The sequence below is a fragment of the Electrona antarctica genome (assembly GCF_951216825.1).
Source record: "Electrona antarctica genome assembly, contig: scaffold_118, whole genome shotgun sequence".
Taxonomy (NCBI): Eukaryota; Metazoa; Chordata; class Actinopteri; order Myctophiformes; family Myctophidae; genus Electrona; species Electrona antarctica.
In genome coordinates, this window is record NW_027638083.1 from 267998 (window position 1) to 286649 (window position 18652).

Here is an 18652-nt window from a genome sequence, read left to right on the forward strand (position 1 = left end):
TCAAATCCTCCAAGACACCACATGCCTGAAAAGAAGAAATGTGTTTCAAAAGTTACAAAAATGGGTCAAAAAAAAAAGAAGCATTTGAAAATGAACGCCTGACTCTAGAAATACATGTTTTAGATATACGTTTGCTCCATATAGGTCGTATAGGACCTACTTTTAAAAAATATATTTGGTTGTTTTATTTTGTATATGTGAAATATGTTCAATGAACGGAACAAGCTGGATGCACAGTTTGTCTCTCGGCCTAAATGTGGTATCGTTTCTGCCTGTACAGTAGCCTAATATGTGTGCCAATATCTGAATGTTTTTAATTTTTATATATATATATATATATATATTTTGCTGTGAGTGCGGGGAAAGGAATCTTCTGTCAGGTGACTGAAGGAAAGGAATCTTCTGTCAGGTGACTGAAGAAAGGAATCTTCTGTCAGGTGACTGAACAAAAAACCAGGCCTAAGATGTTGAGGTGGAAGTCCAATGTTTAGCTCAGGCCATCATCTCAAATACGCAGAGCATTTGCCTCATGCCTGGAATTGGATGAGACTTATATAACTGTTTCCACACTTGTTATTCAGTCGCAGGCCAGCCCAATTGATTATAGAAGTGCCAAGATGCCTCTGGTAAATTACGATCTATTGCTGCTGTCTGGCTCAAGTCAGACACGTCGTAACAACATAGGCCGTGGCCCGTTACGTTTTTGTTTTGTTCATTTTTCTGTAAGTACTTTCATTTAGGAATTAGGGTTGGGTAACAAGGGGAGAGTTTTTTTTTTTTTTTTCATTTTCATTATTTTATTATTATTATTATTCGTCCTTGAGTTTTATTTTATATACCAACTGCTGACATTACTTGTCGTAATGTGTTAAGCGCAGTACGCAGTCCATTAAAAATAAATGTTATGTTTGATGTTTAAACAGTCTTACAATAGCCTTCTTGTACAGTATCTTCATAGATCTGTGTGTAATATAAAGATACCTAACATGAAATATATAACAGACTTTGGTTTCTAATTAATTGGGTTTACGTAAGAACCGTTAAGTTATACTGCAATACCCACTGCTCACTTATTTAACAGCTCTAAAACTGCAATATCAGAGAAGATTTATCCTGCATTGCTGTGGAAAAAGATGGTGACAATAAAGTGGAAACATCATTTTAACTTAATAAGTTCCCTTGTTAAAGATGGAGTGCCCTGATTTTTTCCCAGTTTTTCATTGTTTATGAGGTGACAGTACTTCATTAGACCCCTTGGTGTGGTTGTTGTTATGTGCAATGATGTCTTCCCTTTGTATTTAGGGTTTCTTCCTGGAGGCTGAAACATTGACAGTCAAACGTACCAATGGAGGGGGAAAAAGCGATATAAGTGACATCACAATATCATCCCCTCTCCTCCCACGTTAACAGCTGTGGGTGTGGCTTCAGTTCAAACCAGGCATACTAAGGCCTCACTCACACCTAAGACACACGCAAGACACACTTGTGTCTATGTGTCTTGTGTGTGTCATGGCCGCCTCAATGCATTTCCAATGGGAGTCACATGGTTTCATGACACAACCTTGTTGCATGGCTATCTTCTGCACGTCCCCCCAACAAGGTTGTGTCTTCAAACCATGTGACTCCCATTGGAAATGCATTGAGGCGGCCATGACACACAGAACACACAGGACACAAGTGTGTCGTAGGCCTCACTCACACGGTCGCAACAGATTGCTGTATGCTTGTTGTATGCAAAGGGTGTGACACAGCATGCCCCAATGCATTTCCAATGGGAGTCACATGGTTTGACACAACATTTGTGTTGTATGAGGGGGAGGGGCGCAGTCGAAACACAGCCGCAAGCCATACAACAGCTTGTAGTCCAAAATGTGGACTACAAACCATGTGACTTCCATTGGAAAGGCATTGGGGCGGCCATGACACTACACAACATTCATCCAACAAGCATACAGCAATGCAGTAAAGGTCTGAGTGAGGCCTTAGGTGTGAGTGAGGCCTTAATGAACTGGTGGGCGTGTCCACATAAAGACGTCATTTTAGCAAATACTGTACACTTTTTTTGGGTTAGGGTTATATAATAAGTAACAATACCTGATGATCATGTCTTAGGATGGGGCGGGGGGGGGGGGGGGGGGGGGAATCACGGCACTCCATCTTTAAGGTTATTGGGAAAAGTAAAGTTTCTAGCGGGGCACGGGAGGGCGAGAGATATGTGAGAGAATGTGAGAGCGAGAGAGAGAGAGAGAGAGAGAGAGAGAGAGAGAGAGAGAGAGAGAGAGAGATAGAGAGAGAGAGAGAGCGAGAGAGAGATAGAGAGAGAGCGAGAGAGCGCGCGAGAGAGAGTGAAAGAGAGAGAGAGATAGAGAGAGAGAGAGCGAGAGAGAGAGAGCGAGAGAGCGAGAGAGCGAGAGAGCGAGAGAGCGAAAGAGAGAGAGAGAGAGAGAGAGAGAGAGAGAGAGAGAGCGAGAGAGCGAGAGAGAGAGAGAGAGAGAGAGAGAGAGAGAGAGTGAGAGAGCGAGAGAGCGAAAGAGAGAGAGAGAGAGAGAGAGAGAGAGAGGGTGAAGGTAGTTGTTAGATCTGTATAGAATTTAAATGCACGGATTAATCATCACGCCAGCATCGTCTTCACCTTGAACTAGTGGAATCCGTTTTCGCACTCGGTTGAACTCTCAATTATCACAGAGTAATGAGCACCAAACTGAGACTCTCTTAAGAGAATATTGAATCTGCAGTAACTGGACCCAGACAGAACCCAGACAGAACCCAGGCAGGCAGAAGGAAGGACGGACATGACTCATTTTTTAAACACCTTATCCACAGAGTGTGAGAAATCACATTACTAGCCAAACTATTGCACCAAAATATGTAAATCCAGTAGCTGTATATTCTATCCCAGCTCTTTGTTAATAATATAAAATAAATAATATAATCTGTCTTGACAGAAAAAACAAGTGCGTTGAATAATAAAACTATATTTTGTTTCTATAACCACACGTTATGATAATGTATAAATATTGTTTGGGTTTTCTCATAATACTCTGTTTTTCGAATGTCATTTTATTTTTGTTACCCTTATTTCTCATCATGAGTGACACTGGCAATAATTTGTACTATAATAAAACTGGATTTATGTCCAATTACTTTGAGTTATATATTGCGTTAATCTCCATTTATCATGATTAAATTACTGTAGGAGGATTGGTTTGGACACATTATTTGCTGACTGAAGGCAGGAATAACGTGGGTACTGTAATGAGTAATGTACTGGGAATGGAAGCGCATGGATATCGCCAGTCATGGAAAATATTGGATCAATACTGGAATATAGAAATACTTTGTTACAAGTAAAAGTCCGGAATTCAAAATGTACTCGAGTACAAAAGTATTGGCATCAAAATGTTACCAAAAGTATAGAATGTTCTCAGTGTGCAGAACGTCTCATTTCAAGTATAGAACGTAATCATTGTGCAAAACGTCTCATTTCAAGTATAGAACGTTCTCATTGTGCAGAACGTCTCATTTCAAGTATAGAACGTTCTCATTGTGCAGAACGTCTCATTTCAAGTATAGAATGTTCTCAGTGTGCAGAACGTCTCATTTCAAGTATAGAATGTTCTCAGTGTGCAGAACGTCTCATTTCAAGTATAGAATGTTCTCAGTGTGCAGAACGTCTCATTTCAAGTATAGAATGTTCTCAGTGTGCAGAACGTCTCATTTCAAGTATAGAACGTTCTCAGTGTGCAGAACATCTCATTTCAAGTATAGAACGTTCTCATTGTGCAGAACGTCTCATTTCAAGTTTTCAAATGTATACAAATCATTTGAAAATAGCAAATCTACAAGCTTGTAGATCTGCCATTTTCAAAAGGCCAAAATGTATATATAGGGATGAAGTGGTTATTCTTAAAGATTTTTTGGGGGGCTTTTTCTGCCTTTATTGGTTGAAAGTAGGGGGGGAGGGAAGGCCGCTGGGATCGGGGGTCGAACCCTCGGCACGCCGTCACGCTGGCTCAGCAGCCTCTAGAGGCCCAGACGGTTGAGCTAACCGTCAGCCTGGCTCAGCAGCCTCTAGGGGCCCAGACGGTTGAGCTAACCGTCCGGCTGGCTCAGCAGCCTAGGTGCCCAGACGGTTGAGCTAACCATCAGGCTGGCTCAGCAGCCTCTTAGAGGCCCAGACGGTTGAGCTAACCGTCAGCCTGGCTCAGCAGCCTCTAGGGGCCCAGACGGTTGAGCTAACCGTCAGCCTGGCTCAGCAGCCTCTAGGGGCCCAGACGGTTGAGCTAACCGTCCGGCTGGCTCAGCAGCCTAGGTGCCCAGACGGTTGAGATAACCGTCAGGCTGGCTCAGCAGCCTCTTAGAGGCCCAGACGGTTGAGCTAACCGTCAGCCTGGCTCAGCAGCCTCTAGAGGCCCAGACGGTTGAGCTAACTGTCAGGCTGGCTCAGCAGCCTCTAGAGGCCCAGACGGTTGAGCTAACCGTCAGCCTGGCTCAGCAGCCTAGAGGCCCAGACGGTTGAGCTAACCGTCAGCCTGGCTCAGCAGCCTCTAGAGGCCCAGACGGTTGAGCTAACTGTCAGGCTGGCTCAGCAGCCTCTAGGGCAGGGGTCCTCAACTAGAAATGCTGAAGGTCCACTAATCATTTTTGAAAAAGACTAAGGTCCGGTCCCATGCCACGCAGCGCGGGCCACGCAGCGGCCAGCGGAGAGCGGGGCTCTATATTTTTTAGTACAGTCACACCAAGGCAAGCTTATACAAATCGGATCCCCTCCCAACCAACCAATACTGGGGTGCAGAGTATGGAAATAAAATGTTTCAGAAATTTTCCCCTTCAAAAATTCACAGCAAATGAGAGGTATTGTGTTGAGGCACAAAGAACACTTTTATTTTGTCAAGTTAAACAGAGAGGTGGACCGCGGTCCGCCTATTGAGGACCCCTGCTCTAGGGGCCCAGATGGTTGAGCTAACCGCCCGGGCCTGAAGTGGTTATTGCATGTTTTTTGAGTGGTGTACAAATACCAGTGAAGTACAAATACCATAAAACTGTACTTAAGTACAGTACTTGAGTAAATGTACTTAGTTACTTTCAGCGTGCCCCCCAATAAAGCAAAGCAAGCAAAGTAAATATTCATTATTGAATCCATCTTTATTGACAGTGGAGGTATTGTTGCAAACATTTGCAGGTTAATGATACACCGAATGCAGAATGATCCATCAATATTAAAAATAAAAACAGCTAGAGGACAGGACCCCATAGAGATTCACGGTCCCGCCCCCTGATGAGCGGCCCCGGAAGAGAATTTCCCATTCATTTTCCCATAGACGTTTCAGAAAGTATTTATTTAAAGACCTGTAAGCCGGACAAAGCCAACTCGGATGGTGACAACTCATGACAATAAACTAATTTTTTTGGGGGCGAACAAATAATTAGAAAGAAGATAAAAAGGGCAGGTTTACAACACTTTTTATGTTGTTTTTCTTCTTTCGAATTATTTGTTCGGACGAGATGTTCTAACTAACACAAAATAAATTAAAGATGAATAATTCATTCAAAAATACATTTTTGCTCAACTGCTGATTAGGCTTCTATAGAGGGTATGCGCTGTGACATCATCATCATACCAGGAAGTTATGCGGGAACGCCTACTGAGTGGCAAAAAACTACTTTCTGGCCTTGACAGCCCATACATCCAAACAGAAAAGTCTTATCTGATTGCATTAAACGACATTAGACAACATTAAACTCACTTTGCCACTCGATTTGCCACTCACTTCATGCATGCTCATACCCTCTATTTAAATAAAAGACAAATTAAATAAAGCCACCCATGGTATCTTTACTCTTATTCTGACTGCACACTATACATTTGAGAATAGCTACACATGTCAGTCTAAATGGTAAATGGTGCATTTATATAGGCTTTACATAGATTGTGCATTACATTCACCCATACACACATTCATACACCGATGGCCGCGGAAACCATGCAAGGCACCAACCAGCACATCAGGAGCAATTAGGGGTTCAGTGTCTTGCTCTGACAAGGACACTTCGACACTGACTCTGGGGGAGCCCGGGTTCGAACTGGCAACCTTGCGGTTACCATTCAGCCACTCTACCCCTGAGCCACCACCGCCCCTACAGTCTAAAGGGTAACGGTATAGGTAATTTAAAAATGTTCAAGCCATATTTGTGGTTCTTTTGATGCTATAGAATACTGCAGGACAGGTAGGCTACAGACATAGTTGTATATTGGCTTTAATGTTAACGTACAGCGGTTCGTTGCTGCTGATTCCATTACTACATTAGTAAATTAAGATCAATTGGCGTTTTAACATTATGTTACACTTTAGCTATTGAAAAATAGCAGATCTACAAGCTCATAGCGCGGCACTCGGTGCTTGTAGGTCTGCTATTTAAAAAAAATTGGGGGTCCTTGACATGAAAATGTTTAAGAACAACTGACATAGAAACATGAGGTTGTTCAGAAAACTGTCAGGATTTAGAAGACATTTGTAGAATCGTTCCCAGGTCTAAATGGGTTAAGTTGCTTGTCAAAGTGGGCCGTACACGTCCTCGTGGGGATGGTAGCGAGAGCCGGCGCCGCGGCCGTCTGTGGGAGCGGGCAGGTGGACGACAGAGACGGAGGCCAGGGACAGGCGGTGGAGGTGCCAGTGGGACAGCGGTGCAGGGTGGGACGGAGGCGATGGCGGCGGGGGGAAGGAGAGAGGGAGAGAGTGGCAGTGCTTGAGCGGGGGCGGCGAGGGCCGCGGCTGGGGCTGCAACGGGGGCTCATAGTACGGCGACAGGGGGGAGATGTGAGGGGGGGAGGAGGACCGGTGCTGGTAGTAATAATCGGGGGTAACGGTGGAAGGGTAGTACGGGGCCGGCGGCGGTGGTGGTGGTCCCACGTAATTAAAGCCGTAGGGGTGGAGGAGGGCTGAGGTGCGTCTGCCGGGGCCGGCCATCAGGATCTTCTTGGTGTAGTTGTTGAGGGTGGAGACCCCCGCCGCCATGCAGGTGGTGAAGGCTATCCACGCCACGCTGACGGAGAGAGTACATGTTGGATTGTTTGTGTTTGTATACACAAGACACACTGTACTGGATATTATACAGTATATGATAGGCATGTAACGATTCACTCAACTCACGATACGATTCGTATCACGATATGAGGTTCACGATACGATTTTTCACAATATTAAAAAATATACATATTTTAATGAGAAATGACCGTTTTAATTTTATATAATTTATCTTCCCCCCTGAGATTTTTTATTTAACTACATTGCAAAAGAAGTAGCATTACTTTTGACAGTGCAGAAACATAATTGCCTTCCTTGATGAGCATCAACGACCATCATCACCTGGGCACAGACACAGACACACACAGCTCCCCTCTACAGTCACAGACACACACAGCTCCCCTCTACAGTGCTCTACTACTGAAAGTGACTATCGTTTCTCTCCAAAAGCTCTCTCGTTCAATTTCAATGAATCTATTCATATCGTCGGTATTAATATCGATATATATCGATATACGATATATCGTTACATGCCTAGTATATGATGCTCACTATACCCAGTCGTGAAAATCACACCATCATGCCAGCCCCAGTGTTGATTTCGTCGACTAATAATACTATGACGGAAAAATGTTCGTCGACTACCTTTTGTCACCGACGAAAACTAAATGGAAACTAAATGAAAACTAAGCTATGGTGACTAAAAGTGAGACTGAATATGTTGACAATTTCATCAACAAAAATGTTTTTTTAATAATGAAAAAGAAATAGCGGGTTTGTTGCGGACCTGGTGACGAGGGCCAGCGGCGTCGAGTCCGGGGGTGCTTGAGGGCTGAAGCACCCGCTGACACAATGGCCGTGTTCGGAAATAGCGCACTGAGCGCACTGTGCAATGCAAACTAATAGGCAAGTGCGCTCCCACACTGGGGGGCGGGGCGGGAGGGCACCCACTGCCGTTATAAGAACTTTCCGCGCCTGACGAGGCCGTCGCGTTATGACGACGAAACCGGAAATCGACACGTGTTCTGGGCTGCAAGGGCTTCTGGGAAAATGAGTTCAACGCAAGTGAACGGTATAGTTTCAACTGAACTCCAGCAGCTCTTGTTCCGGATCGCGACGGTGGCATATTTTTCGGTTCGACAACAAGCCATGGAAGTACTTTCAGGGGGATTTTCATGGATCAAAGGCACAAATACCTCCAAAGGTAATTAAACAATCCCGGCAACCTCGGTATATGACACCTTTTAATATTTGTAACACCTTTTTAGTATATGACACCGTCAAGGTGTTAATAGCTGAATATTAACACTCTGAAACATGTTGCATTAGAGACAGTCCTGACATTGCAGACACAATAGACGTTGCAGAATCTGAGCTGCTGGGTGACATTTTCAACATTTTTCAACATTTTTTCAACATTTTTCAAAAATAATTCAACATTTTCATAATTTTTCAGTCAGAGGAATGCATTAGAGACAGTCCTGACATTGCAGACACAATAGACGTTGCAGAATCTGAGCTGCTGGGTGACATTTTCAACATTTTTCAACATTTTTCAACATTTTTCAAAAAACATTCAACATTTTCATAATTTTTCAGTCAGAGGAATGCATTAGAGACAGTCCTGACATTGCAGACACAATAGACGTTGCAGAATCTTAGCTGCTGGGTGACATTTTCAACATTTTTCAACATTTTTCATTTTCTGTGGTGGTGCTTAGGTTGAAAATGTGTGTTAAGAGGACTTACTAGAATGCCCAGGAGTAGCTGTAGCTGTGAGGTTTGAAGCTTTCTGGTCCCATCAAGGCTGTCGTCTGAAACACCTGCATGAACATCATGTGTGCCACCATCCCCAGGAGACCTACAGTAGTGCACGCACACACACACATACGCACGCACGCACGCACGCACGCACACTGTAAAATTGCTCCCCCAGAACTATATCAGCAGCCAGATGTGATGCAAAAGCCATTGCATAAAATGTAAGACAGACAGAATGTATTGTAGGGTAATATAGGTTAGTAAACCAACAACAGGTTACCTGACTTTACTAGATTGCAATCACTTGTGAAATATGTACTGTACATGTGTGTATATATATGTAATACAATATAATATCTCTAGTGTCAGGAAGAAACCACTTAACTCCAAAATGTTCATTTTTCAGGAAATGAAAAATATAAGATTTTCAGGATATTAAGAAAACAAAGCAATGCTTCCTCATCAAAGTCGGTGTTGTGAATTGTCAAAATGTTACTTCCATGAGAGGGGGAGAGGTGGTGGAGTTAGCTGCTTTAGCAGACAGTTTGAGGGTCCAATTGAGTTAAGAGGTTTTGTCCCAAGCGCTTTTTACTACTTTCCATTGGTTCAATATTATTTTAACCAACACACAGATGTAAAAGGTGATCAATAGCACTGATTTATGCAAAAAAAAAAATTGGTTTCCTCCCGACAGCAACTAATATATACATACTCAGAAATACAAAATATTAAAGTTGCCTTAGGTTAAGTTGATGATCTCTAGATACATTAGTTGCTACTGATGAAAAAAAAGTTTGTTTTCTTGTACAGCAGTGGTTCCCAAAGTGGGGTCCGGGGACCCCTAGGAGGTCCTTGAGGGAGTTCCAGAGGGTCCCCAGCTAAATGATAATTAGGAACCAAATGGACCCTTATGGGTCCATTTGGTTCCATTTGTACACTCTCAAGAGTTAAATTAGCATTGATTTTACAATATAAATTGGGGGTCCCAGAGATAGAAGTGCCATTAAATGGGGGTCCGTAGACAAATGCATGTCAAACTGGGGGTCCTTGAAATTAAACAGGTTGAGAATCACCGCTAGAGCAGTACAAATCTTCTCTTATGGGGGGGGTCCCTGGCATATCTTTTCAAATGGGGGTCCACGGGGCTAATTAGTGTCAATTTGTGGGTCCTTCAAAGAAAACAAAATGGTAGGCGCGCACACCAAGAGTAGGGAGGTGCTGACCACGGAAGACAAACTTTATAACAGAAAGGAGAGGTCGCACAACTCGTAGTCCCGATGCCAAAAAATACTTTTTATTTACCAACTAGCTAGTTGTCTTCTTCAGGGATCATACCCTGAAGAAGACAACTAGCTTGTCGAAACGTTTGGTAAATAAAAAGTATTTTTTGGCATCGGGACTACGAGTTGTGCGACCTCTCCTTTCTGTTATAAAGGACTACGAGTTGTGCGACCTCTCCTTTCTGTTATAAAGGACTACGAGTTGTGCGACCTCTCCTTTCTGTTATAAAGGACTACGAGTTGTGCGACCTCTCCTTTCCGTTATAAAGGACTACGAGTTGTGCGACCTCTCCTTTCTGTTATAAAGGACTACGAGTTGTGCGACCTCTCCTTTCCGTTATAAAGGACTACGAGTTGTGCGACCTCTCCTTTCCGTTATAAAGGACTACGAGTTGTGCGACCTCTCCTTTCTGTTATAAAGGACTACGAGTTGTGCGACCTCTCCTTTCTGTTATAAAGGACTACGAGTTGTGCGACCTCTCCTTTCCGTTATAAAGGACTACGAGTTGTGCGACCTCTCCTTTCCGTTATAAAGGACTACGAGTTGTGCGACCTCTCCTTTCTGTTATAAAGGACTACGAGTTGTGCGACCTCTCCTTTCTGTTATAAAGGACTACGAGTTGTGCGACCTCTCCTTTCCGTTATAAAGGACTACGAGTTGTGCGACCTCTCCTTTCCGTTATAAAGGACTACGAGTTGTGCGACCTCTCCTTTCCGTTATAAAGGACTACGAGTTGTGCGACCTCTCCTTTCCGTTATAAAGGACTACGAGTTGTGCGACCTCTCCTTTCTGTTATAAAGGACTACGAGTTGTGCGACCTCTCCTTTCTGTTATAAAGGACTACGAGTTGTGCGACCTCTCCTTTCTGTTATAAAGGACTACGAGTTGTGCGACCTCTCCTTTCTGTTATAAAGGACTACGAGTTGTGCGACCTCTCCTTTCTGTTATAAAGGACTACGAGTTGTGCGACCTCTCCTTTCTGTTATAAAGGACTACGAGTTGTGCGACCTCTCCTTTCTGTTATAAAGGACTACGAGTTGTGCGACCTCTCCTTTCTGTTATAAAGGACTACGAGTTGTGCGACCTCTCCTTTCTGTTATAAAGGACTACGAGTTGTGCGACCTCTCCTTTCTGTTATAAAGGACTACGAGTTGTGCGACCTCTCCTTTCTGTTATAAAGGACTACGAGTTGTGCGACCTCTCCTTTCTGTTATAAAGGACTACGAGTTGTGCGACCTCTCCTTTCTGTTATAAAGGACTACGAGTTGTGCGACCTCTCCTTTCTGTTATAAAGGACTACGAGTTGTGCGACCTCTCCTTTCTGTTATAAAGGACTACGAGTTGTGCGACCTCTCCTTTCTGTTATAAAGGACTACGAGTTGTGCGACCTCTCCTTTCTGTTATAAAGGACTACGAGTTGTGCGACCTCTCCTTTCTGTTATAAAGGACTACGAGTTGTGCGACCTCTCCTTTCTGTTATAAAGGACTACGAGTTGTGCGACCTCTCCTTTCTGTTATAAAGGACTACGAGTTGTGCGACCTCTCCTTTCTGTTATAAAGGACTACGAGTTGTGCGACCTCTCCTTTCTGTTATAAAGGACTACGAGTTGTGCGACCTCTCCTTTCTGTTATAAAGGACTACGAGTTGTGCGACCTCTCCTTTCCGTTATAAAGTTTGGGGATCATTGACATGACCACTGTAAGGTACCGTATGTATAGCCTACCTCCCGTCACAGTGAAGACGGCAGCGAAGGAGTTGAGCAGCTGTCCCCAGCGCAGCCGCGTGGCGCCGGGACAGCAGCTGCTGGTCAGACACAGCTGGACGGACAGCAGCACGCAGCTGACCACCAGCAGGCCCACGTACATCACCTCCATGGTCACGGACAGCCACATGATGGCTGGGGTCCAGTCGACAGGCGTTATGGGGTCCGTTATGGGGTCCAGTAGACAGGCGTTATGGGGTCCAGTCGACAGGCGTTATGGGGTCCAGAGGTCCCCAAAGACAAAAAGACAGTGTGTGAGAGAAAGGTACACATGGCATGCAGGTGGGTATATCCAGAGCCATCTAATAGAAGAGTTGCGATATTGAGGGGGCAGAAACCGAGCGCTCGAGCGCCGTTCATGCAGCCTGAACTGAGCCAAGCTGGAGTTGGAAATACATCGTTTTCAACGAGGGCGGCGCAAGTAAGAGCTATTTTAAGCATGCGTGCAACATGACAGCTGTTTTAAAGTATTGTACAGTAACAACTAAAGTCTCTCATGTTTATGTTGTACTACTATTACTACAAAACAATCTAAAATAAAGGGATTTAAGATCATTAACCGTTTCCGTCCGTAGGACAGCTCCACACGTCCTAAGGAACCCAATCGACAAGGACATAGGATGTGTGTACACGTCCTAGCGCATCCTCAATGATATCAGGCGAGAGAAGAATATTCTGCATTTTTTCCTTTTTTTATTTTTCAGTCGGACACTCGGCCACCATAGAGCGAAGCCTACAGTCATATTAGCTTACTGTTCACTTAACTGTTAGCGCGGCAGAAAGAATGCCTCGTCTCTCCTAATCCAGGGCGCTCTCCGTGGTTTTGATCTGATGGATATACTACGCGCTTCATTTCTGACTTAAACATGCCTCTCGTTCAAAATATGAATGCTTTGGAGCTTCTAGCGATATAATAGACTCGAGACCAAGGTAAGCTAACAAAATATTTCTCCGGTTTTCTTCCGGATTGTTTCCGGGTGGGGGGGGGGGGGGGGGGGGGGCTTCAGAGTAAAAGCGGCCATGTCTTTCCGGCACCCCAGAGCTCCTATAGGCATCCCGGCACCGATTGTGTTAAAGCTGGGCTGTTGCCTGAGTCCAATGCATTTCTGCCTACTTCCGGTCCAGGACTTGGCCCAGTTGGTTGTCCCCACGCTCAATGCGTAGTCTATGTAGGAGAGCCGCCATTGGACTGAAGCCCCATGAAGTGAACGCAGTTTGCGTAACTCTGTCTATATCTAAGGCTCTGGGTATATCACTCAAACAAACAATGCAGGTGGGTATTATATATCACTCAAACAATCAAACAATTGATTGAACAATCAACCGATCAATGCAAAGCAACACAATTTAAACCTATACCTTTCTCATTCGCCGGCGTCAACGTATGAAACAAACAGCAGTTTTCCTCTGGAAAATAGAAAGTGAACAAAATGTATGATTGAGTGTTCAGTTGTTACTTTAAAGGGACATTTCACCACTGGAAGAAACTGCAGTCAGGAGGTGTTCCCGATCTGTAGTCCAGGAACATGGCGTCATGACTACAATATCTAAAAAACACACATTAATAACCCCAGGAAAGTGTTTCTTGTGTCCTAAACATCATTAAAAAAGGTTCTGGTTGCAAAGGGGGTGAAGTGGCCCTTTAATCACCGCAGTCAATCTGTTAAAGTAAACATGGCATCGTACCAAAGGTTAACAATATATAGGCCTCTCCGAGAACAGGCAAGCTCAGCTGCTATCAACGCTATTTTGATTACAACTTACAACAAAGAAAACCACACAAATTATCTTGTATACCAGCAAATTATAAATGCCTACATTTCCAGCAGAGGCAACTGCTTTATTCCACTCCAGATGTATATATACAGTATATATATATACTGTTGGATAGAACTTGAAACGGCTGTGTTTTTCCACACTCTGACCCCGAAAAGCAGTCTCAAACGGGATAGCGGAGGCCGGAAACACGGCCAGTGTATTTTATTTTATTTTTTGAATCCCATTAACCTCTCTCTCCCTGGGTTTCTAATCCATAATTGAGTCATGCTGTTAGAGTCTAAATCTCCCTGAGCAGAACACACACACTGATGATAATCCTCTTTGGTTTACACACACACACACGCACGCACGCACGCACGCACGCACGCACGCACGCACGCACGCACCCTGAGGTCTCAAAATCATATTTCCGCACGCAGAGTTTCCCGTCCTGATATAAACCCATTTGAATCTCTCATTGTTATTATCAGACAATGTGTTTCTTCGTGAATCCTCATCTCACCTTGGGAACACCCTCTATGCGACGCACAAGCAATCATAAACTCATCACAATGCATGACCCGGGTTATAAAATAATATATAAATATACGCACTATATATATATATAATCCCGATGAAATAAGTAGGAGGCATGTGATTATGTAGAGCTGGGTCAACACCCCCATGTTGGTCTTCATACAGTGATTATGTAGAGCTGGGTCAACACCCCTATGTTGGTCTTCATATAGTGATTATGTAGAGCTGGGTCAAAACCCCTATGTTGGTCTTCATATAGTGATTATGTAGAGCTGGGTCAACACCCCCATGTTGGTCTTCATATAGTGATTATGTAGAGCTGGGTCAAAACCCCCATGTTGGTCTTCATATAGTGATTATGTAGAGCTGGGTCAACACCCCCATGTTGGTCTTCATACAGTGATTATGTAGAGCTGGGTCAAAACCCCCATGTTGGTCTTCATACAGCGATTATGTAGAGCTGGGTCAAAACCCCCATGTTGGTCTTCATACAGTGATTATGTAGAGCTGGGTCAAAACCCCCATGTTGGTCTTCATACAGTGATTATGTAGAGCTGGGTCAAAACCCCTATGTTGGTCTTCATATAGTGATTATGTAGAGCTGGGTCAAAACCCCTATGTTGGTCTTCATACAGTGATTATGTAGAGCTGGGTCAAAACCCCCATGTTGGTCTTCATATAGTGATTATGTAGAGCTGGGTCAAAACCCCCATGTTGGTCTTCATACAGTGATTATGTAGAGCTGGGTCAAAACCCCCATGTTGGTCTTCATACAGTGATTATGTAGAGCTGGGTCAAAACCCCCATGTTGGTCTTCATACAGTGATTATGTAGAGCTGGGTCAAAACCCCCATGTTGGTCTTCATATAGTGATTATGTAGAGCTGGGTCAAAACCCCTATGTTGGTCTTCATATGTGACCAGATTTGACTGAGAGACTGCCATCGCGCAGATTACACCAGAGGAGAAAAACATTTTTTTTTCTTCCAAAATGAGTTAATAGCACAGGCAGACTCTTCACATACTAGAGCATGTCTGAAATAAGTGTCAGAGCTGAAATCGACATGTAAATATGAAATAAATGCCCAAACATGTAGCTAGGTGTAATGTTAGAGTCCACAGAAGTGAACCTTTCAAGCCTGTTTTCTCAACTCGCTGTTACTCTATAAGCCACATCTCCAAAACTGGTGGGCCAAACTGAACAACCAATGTCAATTTGAAGCTATGATTCCCTGCTTTCATATGACATGAAAAAACGAAAATCCTGACAGTTTTCTGAAATACCTATGTTTCTGTATCAGTGGTGCTCAATATTTCATGTCAAGGACACCAAAAAAATATATGTAATTGGCTGCCGACCCCCATCTGAAAATATGTTGTTCCAGTTGTCCCCAGAAGCAAAGTTATAAACGTTGGCTCTGAAAGAATATATATTCAAAGATTTGAGGCACATTTTCACGACTTTTCAAAAATAGCAAACCTATCTACAAGCTCGTAGCGCGCCACTCGGTGGCGCGCAATGAGCTTGTAGATCTGCTATTTTTCAATAGCTAAAGTATAACGTAACGCTTAAAACACCAAAAGGGGTTCCCGCCCCAAAATGGGTTAAACTTAGCCCAGAGTGCCGCGCTATGATCGTGAAAGTGTATGCAAATCTATGAATGTTTTTCTCGCAGTCACAACCGACCGTGTGCCATAGACTTCTATATATAGATGGAGACACACACAACCGACCGTGTGCCATAGAATTCTATATATAGATGGAGACACACACAACCGACCGTGTGCCATAGACTTCTATATATAGATGGAGACACACACAACCGACCGTGTGCCATAGACTTCTATATATAGATGGAGACACACACAACCGACCGTGTGCCATAGACTTCTATATATAGATGGAGACACACACAACCGACCGTGTGCCATAGACTTCTATATATATAGATGGAGACACACACAACCGACCGTGTGCCATAGACTTCTATATATATAGATGGAGACACACACAACCGACCGTGTGCCATAGACTTCTATATATATAGATGGAGACACACACAACCGACCGTGTGCCATAGACTTCTATATATATAGATGGAGACACACACAACCGACCGTGTGCCATAGACTTCTATATATAGATGGAGACACACACAACCGACCGTGTGCCATAGACTTCTATATATAGATGGAGACACACACAACCGACCGTGTGCCATAGACTTCTATATATAGATGGAGACACACACAACCGACCGTGTGCCATAGACTTCTATATATAGATGGAGACACACAATAAAGCCTAGACTACCTGCATACCAATTCCACCCCTGCTCATAATGTGCGCTCATAAAAGAGTACATCATTCTCTTTCAAAACACTTATTAGTACCCGTTTCATAATAAAGGTGGTGAATATGGGGTGATGAGCTGGTGCTCGGCACTGCTCGCACAGCAAAGCCAGGCTGGAGTGATCCAGTGTTGTTTTTGGCAGCAAATTTAGATTTTAGTTTTTAGCGATATAGGTCTCTTGAATAGTTTTCATTTAGTTTTAGCCACATTTTAGTCACCTGGAATGTTTTAGTGTTAGTCTAGTCGACTAAATCTACAGTTGATTTAGTCGACTAAAATTGCACTTGCTGAAAATAGCAGATCTACAAGCTCACGTTGTGAGCGTGGAAGGAACACGTTATTCCAACCAGTTCCTTTCCCCTCCATCAGGCACCAGGGGGAGGTAGTTTAGAGACCAGGATTTCTGCCTGTGTTTTCTGAGGGTACCTACCTTAGGGGACATGGGGAGAAAGGCCCATTCGCCAACCCCTACTCGGGTATGGGCACTGATGAGAGGAGGAGAGAACACGCCCCCAGCGCACCCCAGCGGGAATCGAACCCAGGACCTTCTAGCTATGAGCTATGAAACGCTGAGGACGGCCGATGTGCCGAAACACACCGTTTAAATAGCGGCCGATAATATCTGGACTTGCGTCCCCAGACAGGGGGGGGGGGGATATTTTGGGGCTTGGGCCCCTGCCCTTTTGCCTCAAAGTGCCCCATTTACTTAAGTACTATAATTTTGAGGTATTTGTACTTTACTTGAGTATTTCCAATTTCCAGTACTTTAACTTCTACTCCACTACATCTCAGAGGCAAATATTGTACTTTTACTCTACATTTATTTGACAGCATTAGTTACTACCGGTACTTACTTTGTAGATTCAGATTATATAAAAAAAACACAGTTACCAATTCAGCCCTATATACATTTCGACCATTCGAAAATAGCCGGTCTACAAGCTCACAATGAGCTGGTAGACCGGCTATTTTAAAATGATTTGAATACATTTGAAAATTTGAAATCAGACATTCTGCATAATGTACTTTTGGTACATTATGTACCAAGTACATTTTTGGAATTCCAGACCTTGTACTTGTAACGGAGTATATAGTTCTATATTGCAGTATTGATGCTTTAACCCATTTTGGACGGGAACCCCTTTTGGTGTTTTAAACTCGTTTCGGCCTGTTTGGCCTTTGTCAGCGTCTGATAACGCTGATGAAGGCCAAACAGGCCGAAACGCGTTCGTTATCAACTCTCGTCAGAGGTAAATAAATTAATGTGAAAAGGACATACAATGAGTGCAGGCATTTTCTTCATTTCATCCTGTATATTCGAGCCTTGCACCGTAAGGATTTTGTTCTAACCTGGAGTACTGCGGGTTGTCTGCTTCGGCAGTACTTTATTGCTCATTTTCAACTAGTCAACTAGTAAAGTCATGCCTAGTGAATGCCCTCATGGCTCACCCCAGGCGTCCGTGTAGATGTAACAATGCCTAGTGAATGCCCTAGTCGTGGCTCACCCCAGGCGTCCGTGTAGATGTAACAATGCCTAGTGAATGCCCTCGTGGCTCACCCCAGGCGTCCGTGTAGATGTCCTCCTGGCAGCTGCGGAACAGGCCCACGTGGAAGGCGGGGAACACAAAGCCGTCGTCGCCGGTCTCCCAGGAGAACTGGATGGCGGCGGAGTTGGACACGCCGGGCACGGGGATGCAGCCGCTGTGCTTGGTGGCCGTGCACAGGGGCTTGGGCACCTTCTGCTGGCCCACCACCCAGTAGGAGGACGTGAGGGAGAGCGCGCCCAGGACCAGCGACACCACCGTCTGCAGGAAGGAGAGGCGCGGGGAGCGGACGAACTGGAAGAACGCCATGGTTGGTTGGTTGGTTGGTTGGATGGATGGATGGATGGATGGATGGATGGTTGGATGGATGGATGGATGGATGGCTGGTGGTGGTGGAGAAGTGACAGGGGGCACTGTGTTAATTTTGTTACTAAGACTAACGTTTTTCAGAAGACTAAGTAGGACTTTAAGACTAAATGGTGTGTTATTCAAAAGACTAGGACTATAAGGCTAAAATCTTTTCTGTCAAAATTAACATTGCATTAAGACTGAGACTAAAATACTATGGTTTTTCAGAAGTAAGTCTAAGACTAAATGGTGTGTTATTCAAAAGACGAAGACTAAATCAAA

General features: G+C 44.1%; 1 protein-coding gene across 1 annotated transcript; it reads right to left on the reverse strand.

Moving 5' to 3' along the window:
- Window positions 1-6554: 6554 nt before the first annotated feature.
- LOC306918407 (germ cell-specific gene 1-like protein) lies at window positions 6555-18331 on the reverse strand (the record flags this gene model as incomplete). The annotated part of the gene is made up of 4 exons (XM_079531310.1): window positions 6555-7044; window positions 8775-8886; window positions 11792-11965; window positions 18037-18331. The coding sequence occupies 4 exons, from the start codon at window positions 18329-18331 to the stop codon at window positions 6555-6557; spliced, it is 1071 nt and encodes a 356-aa protein (XP_079387436.1).
- Between the last annotated feature and the right edge of the window lie 321 nt (window positions 18332-18652).